The 7,243-nt window shown below is 38.6% G+C and overlaps 1 protein-coding gene across 1 annotated transcript; it reads left to right on the forward strand.

The window, feature by feature from the left end:
* The first annotated feature begins 222 nt into the window (after positions 1-222).
* RIPPLY2 (ripply transcriptional repressor 2) lies at positions 223-4,776 on the forward strand. The gene is made up of 4 exons (XM_075200618.1): positions 223-491; positions 704-785; positions 2,626-2,693; positions 3,699-4,776. Exons 1-4 carry the CDS (start codon positions 415-417, stop codon positions 3,847-3,849), a joined length of 378 nt encoding a protein of 125 aa, XP_075056719.1. The 5' UTR covers positions 223-414; the 3' UTR covers positions 3,850-4,776.
* Positions 4,777-7,243: the final 2,467 nt, after the last annotated feature.

The raw sequence follows: 7,243 nt of genomic DNA on the forward strand, positions 1-7,243 counted from the left end.
AATGGTTACATTTGGTGTTAACTAGGTAATGGAAATTAAACTACAATAAAAGTAACATCTATGGAAAAATAAAAATCATACCCTCATCACATATTAGCTACACAACAACAGTATGATCATATACAATGTTATTATATCGTGTGTAAGGCTAGGCTGGGCACATCAGTGTCTGGGATAATGGACCCAGCAGGAGGGCAGCTCTCCCCGCACCATCTGCCCCAGCACGTGTCCTGAATATCCCGGGTGTGCACATTCACACCTGGCCATGTGTACTGAGCCCGCACAGTCACCTCTACGTCTCACCCAGGCCTGGAGGGAGGTGACTGCATCCAGATAAAATGACAGGAGCCGGGAACACAGACCAGAGACTTTGCATCCCGTGCTGTACGAGGAGCAGACTCATCGGAGATTACAATGGAATCACATCACACAGGAGAGCACAGGAGTTGTCTGTCACAAGCCACCACTGAGCACACTGCTGACACTGCCAGGTCTGTCACTCTCCAATATAGTACTACATGGGCAGCAAGGACATCTGCTTCATTTGTCAGAGTTATCGAAAATATATAGGAGATTCTATGTCATTATTGATCTACATACTGAGTGATTAGTGAGCCTATACTTTTATTATACATGAAACCGAGGGCTAGTTCTAGTGGACACGTGCATGATATGTGCTAGAGACCGTTTCTATTTTTTACAGGTGTGGGACTATGTGGAGACCTTGGAATGAGATCCCAGTGACATCGGTATCTGCACAACACATATATAACAGTCGACTGCAGGTAACCATCATAGATGACTTTCTATTGTGAACATCATGCTTGGGTCATTTACAGCAATATACTGATCATATGTGCTGCATACCTTACTGGAATTCCTGTGTTATATTTAAGTGCTTAACCTGTACTAAAACTGCAGTGAGACTGTACCATTACTCATGGTCGCAATGAATTCCATTTGCCACATTCTGCAGTGTCCGCTTTACATTATTTCTCAGTGGGCCTACTTTTCTGACATTTATGTAATTGCACTGAGCCATAGATGGCTCTATTATGTTTAAAGTGACCATATGACATATTTATAGCATATCATAGCTATTTTTATTATGTTTACTGTGATCAATACAGGTGCTTTATTTTGTGTAAAAGATAAAATGTATGTAGTTAAACAATGCTGTAGCGTCTGTAGTATCCATAAAAACATTAACATGTCCATTCCCCTGCACTAATACCACATACGCCTATCCACAACACCCTTCACATCCAAATATACACACTTTATACTGAATCTCTTGCTATGTTACATGTTACACCTACTCCCCTTCACCACAATATATCTTGTGCACTGTTTCATATTTCATATTCAGAAAATGTGAAGGAAGATACCCTCTGTACCTTTATATTGTGACAGAGGGCTATCAGAATCTGTTAATACAGCTCATTTAACATTCCTACTGCAATTTCCCATGTCTGGCTACATTACTATGTATTATTTGGAGCTTGTTTACATGTATCTAACTGCAGACTTTATGGGTGAATTAGAGTTGTATGTAAGTGCATTTGCACTGTATAATTATGCATTTCCACATGCAAACGGGGCCCAGTAAGGGCAAGCAGACATGACACATATACTCTTGGTAAACATGTAGAAAGCACACACACTTTAATCAATGCCAAGTGTCCCTAATTTTCAGAGACAAGCACAGGTCTTAAAGGTTTTCCCCTACAATCTTTTGTCCAGACAAAGGTCTCTATTTCTCACTACTGACCAAATGTACTATACAATTCCTATTATTCTGTACGTAACATACAATTCTCACTATCTGTTCTAATATTTTAGAATTTTTTACTTGATATTTATTGAAGGCGAGCATTTAATTCAATAATATAGGTTATGGCTATGCAGATGGGCAGCACAGTGGCGTAGTGGTTAGCACTTCTGCCTTACAGCACTGAGGTCATGAGTTCAATTCCCAACCATGGCCTTATCTGTGAGGAGTTTGTATGTTCTCACTGTGTTTGTGTGGGTTTCCTCCGGGTGCTCCAGTTTCCACCCACACTACAAAAACATACTGGTAGGTTAATTGGCTGCTAACAAATTGACCCTAGTCTGTGTGTGTGTCTTTCACTCTCTATGTGTGTGTGTGTGTGTTAGGTAATTTAGACTGTAAGCCCCAATGGGGCAGGGACTGATGTGAATGAGTTCTCTGTACAGCGCTGCAGAATTAGTGGCGCTATATAAATAAATGATGATGATGATGATGCTTGGCGAACATGTTATTGTGGAGACTGCAGTAATCCAAGGTATTCCAAGACTTCACTGCTTGAAATTCTTTTTGTGTGTTGGCACACGCCCATTTTCATACACATGCATGCAATACAAACACACAGGCATTCAGAAAGTTATTTTATCTTTAATAAATCCAATTACCTAATTCCCTTCCTGTACAGATTATCATGAAAAAATCATGTAATGTTTTAGAAAGCAATTATTTGTTTTTCAATAATAGTATTCGTTGATTAAATGCATTATATGTGTATAAGTCTATTAACACTTCCAACTTGTATCTTGTAAAAATGTTGGGATTTTTATCTCTGTAATAATACCTTTTCTTATCCACAGTTACCCAATTTAAAGCAGGAGCTTGTCAATGACAAAGAAAAGTTGTCAGCCTTTCAGCACCCTGTTAAGTAAGTACAAATATGAATTACATTTTATGTAAGTGGGTAACAGCTTTGTGATATCTAGTAAGAGCTTTTTATTGAATAAACAAAAGTTCTGTACTCATTAGATGTAAATAAAGAGAAAAAAGTAATTTAAACAGTATATTGCAAGCCAGTAATTGTAATAATAAATGTAGATGAAACTGAGATCTATCAGACACATATTTATTCTTATGAGTTTCATTGCCCAGAGTGACATGGATCTGTCAGATGCTACTGTGCACTGGTGGAAAATATAGTCTAACTGTGACCTGGATCTGACAGTGCGCACAGACATTGATTGACAGCACTAATGGGATCCCATAGGGTTCGGCTGTTTGGCCAGTGTGCTGAAAAGCTGTACTTGTACAATTCGGCCGCAAATGTGTGTGGTCAAATTAGACATAGATTCTGATTTGCCCATGTATGAGCAGCTTTCACAGTACATGTCTTTATGTGTACACATGTGTATGAGACTTAGGGGTAAATGTATGAAGCTGAGAGTTTTCCGGCGGGTTTGAAAAGTGGAGATGTTGCCTATAGCAACCTATCAGATTCTGTCATTTTGTAGAATGCACTAAATAAATAATAGCTAGAATCTGATTGGTTTTTCAAACCCGCCTGGAAAACTCTCAGCTTGATACATTTACCCCCTAGACTTGCTTACCAGAGGTCCACAATTAGCCCTAAACCTACGTGTGCCCCAGTAACACATGACTTTGGTGCTTTGGACTGCTGTGTTTTTCTACCTGGTAAAGGGCAGCATTTGTAAAAGTTAAAGCACCCTCTTGTGACAAGCTTAACTTCCATGTGTCACTACAGAAGTGACTCAGCTGGAAAAGCACAGTGTTCATACATTGCTGGGGGACACAACCCATAGAGTAAGATATTTATTTCCAGTAAGCCCTGCTTGTAGACCAGTAGGAGCTGTCCTTTCAGCTCTTCGTCTATAAAGTGTATCATGTAATGATCTCTTGTTTCCTTTTCTTCCAGGTTATTCTGGCCTAAGTCTAAGTGCTACGACTTTTTGTATCGGGAGGCAGAGGAACTGCTGAGGAATTTCCCTGTTCAAGCGACCATTTCCTTGTACCAGGAGTCAGACAGCAGCAGTGATTCAGAGGATGAAGACACCATTGAGAATTAAATCCATGTGACTTAAGCTATAAGCAGAGATATACATTTCTGGCCTCATATGCCAACACTCTGTTTCTTAGGGATGTCGTGTTAGTACCACACTACTGTACAAACAAATCGTAAATACCCTTGGGACACTTTTTACCAGGAGCATACAACATTTGTGTTGTACTGGACTGCACATTTAAAGTACCTAAGGCTACAATGTCTGCATATTTCTATTTGTTTCTAATTACCGTTGAATGAGCCTGTCAAGCAGCCATCTAGATGGATACCTCTAAGTTCATTTATTACTTGTATGACTTGTCCTTCAGTCATGGCGCTGTATACCACAGCCCCAAAGTCTCCTACCACTTCTTATAACTCTGTATAGACTCTGAATTTCAGTCATGGAATAGTCAGTTTTGACCAAAATGACAATCTCTAATTAAAATAAATGTTATCTTCAATAAAAAATATGGGATATTCCCAAAGATAAGTAAAACTGGTTATACTTGACTGAAATGACAATACTTGAAAGAAAATTGACTGAATCACTGTATTCTCATATCTAACTTATACATATGGAGTCCTTTATAGCTGGACATTTGAATGGTACTTCTGGAGTCTGGAGTGAGAATAATAATATCAGTGAGCGCTGCTTGTGCTATCAGTGTATGTGACGTCAGCACTGTATGTCAGCTGTCCCGTTAGATACACTGGACCATGTACTTGGTTTGTTGCACTTAGACCAGGAAGAGGTGCAAAGAAATATATACCTGCTGCTGGTTGGTGCCCTCCCAGGACAGTGCTATTAGCTTTAGTACACAACAGTCTTCCAGCATTGGACATCACCATTCTCATGTAACACTAGGCCTATGCAATGAGAAACTTTGTGGGTTCCAACACAATTTGTGCAGCTGTTCCACTCCGAGCACTTTTTGCTTTGAATATTAAATGTACTAATTTATTGAATCTGCATTTTGTTGTATTTTTTAAGATATTATTTATAATAAAAGAATGAAATTACAACTCTCCTTTTTATATACATATATATTTATATGTATGTGTATTTATTATTATTATATTTATATATATATATACACAATACCCATTTTAATTTGCAGATGGTTGCTTCCACATCTGTTAGACCTTGCCTGCTCAATTTACTTATTGGGATCAATGGTGTGTCCTCCATTAACCCCCCCTCCAATCCAAAAGTGAAGTGGTGGTTACCACCATATGTCAAATGCCATTGTATATTATATTAGATATATATATTTATATATATTTCATTACATATAACTAATATTAAACTCGCTCACACTAATACAAATTTGCAAACATGAAAATTAATGAGTTTCTGTGCACTATAGTTTACGAACATGTTTTTACTAAACTCTTATTTCCCCAAAAAGTTAAATCTGATTATAAATGCTATACATTTTTAATTTAAAGCGGACCTATCACCAGGTGCTCTAGTGTTAATTTTTTGCCTTGTGCACAATTTAGCAGGTAACACATGAGGTTACCATGCAACCCTCTTCACCTTGGACAGAGCATTTTATCCAGTGCACTATGGTTTATAGCGGGCAGACTACCTCCAGTCCATATAGCAGTAGAGCTGGTCGTAGAACAGTTACTATAGTCTGCCTCAGCTTCCTAGTCAAACTCTCAGAGTGCACTATGCTCGCTGGGCCAGTTTCCTTCACATGTCACAGATCTACTGCTGTGAGGGATGAAGAGAGCTTGCCCAGGGACCTGATGACAGGCTAACACTATGTAACATTTCTTGTTACATTATCACCACCATAACAAAGTTATACATATAGGGCCTGGTTCATTAAGAAAAGTAAAACAAAAAAATGAGTTAATTTTCACCTTGGCAAAACCATGTTGCATTGGAGGGGGAGGTAAATTTAAAAAAATGGGGACAGATTTATAGTTAAGGTATGGCATTTCCTAGATCAACCTTAAATTTTAGTGTAACAATAAAGTTATCAAGTATTTGTGTGCTAGATGAAAATACAGCCATTATTAAACTTATGTGTAAAATAATAAACTAATTTGCACCCCTTGCATCATAACATGGTTTGTCCCAGAGAATATTTACTCCTTTTTTTGCCTTACTTTCCTTAAAGCCTCAGGCCCATAGGGCCTCATTCATTAAGGAAAGTAAAGCAAAAAAATGAGTTAATTTTCCCCTTGGCAAAACCATGTTGCATTGGAGGGGAGGTAAATTTAAAATGTGGGAACAGATTTATAATTGGGGTAGGGCATGTCCTAGATCAACTTTAAATGTCAGTGTAAAAATAAAGCAAGTATTTGTATTTAAGTATTTGTCTCCTAAATGAAAAAAACAGCCAGTATTTTCCTTATGTGCAAAATCATAATCTTATTTGCACCCCTCGCACTGCAACATGGTTTTGCCAAGGTGCCAAGTTACAAATTGTTTTGCAGCTAAGATATGATTCCTGTGTAAGGCGTCTTAGATGTCAACATTTTAAAATAATTTCCAGCAACAATTTGGTGTTGAGTTGGTAAATCTATGCCCATTATGCATGCTACTGACTTGGAAAAACTTGCAGTACATTTCCCATTATATGTTTGCCAAGCTTAGTTATAATGTAATTTAATTATATTTTACATTTAAATGTTTTGCACCACATTCTTCACTAAATATTACATCATGAAGCCCTCTTTGGACTTCATGATTTAGAATAGAAGGTGGGAATGGCAGACATTACGCAGGGTAAGAATAATAGTATTTTGCAGATGATCAATATTGAGAAACAGGGCAAATATTTCCAAGGATAAAAATGTAAATCCTGGGCCTATCCCTTGGAAATAAGTTGATATGGGATGATAACATCTATAACTAACACCTGCAGAACAGAACAAGTGAACACATACCAGGGGCAAACACAGGATTTGTAGAGGGGGCTTCCACACCACGCCGTCAGTGGGCGTGACCAGCATGCATGGGGGCGTTGCTATAATTTTAGACAGTGTTTGGCTGCTCTCCAACTCTTTCTATCCCCATAATATACATGGGCAATGCTGCATGCACTACTGTTAGGTGCACGCAGCTCTCCCTTTTAAAGCAGAGCAGTGTGAAGCGGGGGCAGGGTCCAGCCACCTCAATTATACATTGCCCCAGGCTTGGAGGGGGATTTTCAGGCACTAGGAAACCCCCCTCGGTTTGCCAATGCATACAGTATGTGGTGGATGACTAAAGTGGACCAATAATCCTGTCCTGACACACAGGGTTCTTTTTAATGAAAATCAATGATAGAAAAGATTTTCTATTGCTGCTTCTCACAGTGATAGAAAATCTTCTATCACTGCTATTTATCATTAAAAGTTCCTAAGGCTGCTGAGTGATGCGTCACTAGCTAGCAGCGATAAGCAGACACTCATCGCTT

The sequence above is a fragment of the Mixophyes fleayi genome, chromosome 3 (genome assembly GCF_038048845.1).
Source record: "Mixophyes fleayi isolate aMixFle1 chromosome 3, aMixFle1.hap1, whole genome shotgun sequence".
NCBI lineage: Eukaryota > Metazoa > Chordata > Amphibia > Anura > Limnodynastidae > Mixophyes > Mixophyes fleayi.

Excerpts from the sequence above, each read along its gene's own strand:
- RIPPLY2 (XM_075200618.1), top strand. The coding sequence starts at position 415 with ATGGAATCACATCACACAGGAGAGCACAGGAGTTGTCTGTCACAAGCC. Across the intron at positions 786-2,625 it reads TATATAACAGTCGACTGCAG|TTACCCAATTTAAAGCAGGA; the intron begins GTAACCATCATA and ends TCTTATCCACAG. Across the intron at positions 2,694-3,698 it reads GCCTTTCAGCACCCTGTTAA|GTTATTCTGGCCTAAGTCTA; the intron begins GTAAGTACAAAT and ends CTTTTCTTCCAG.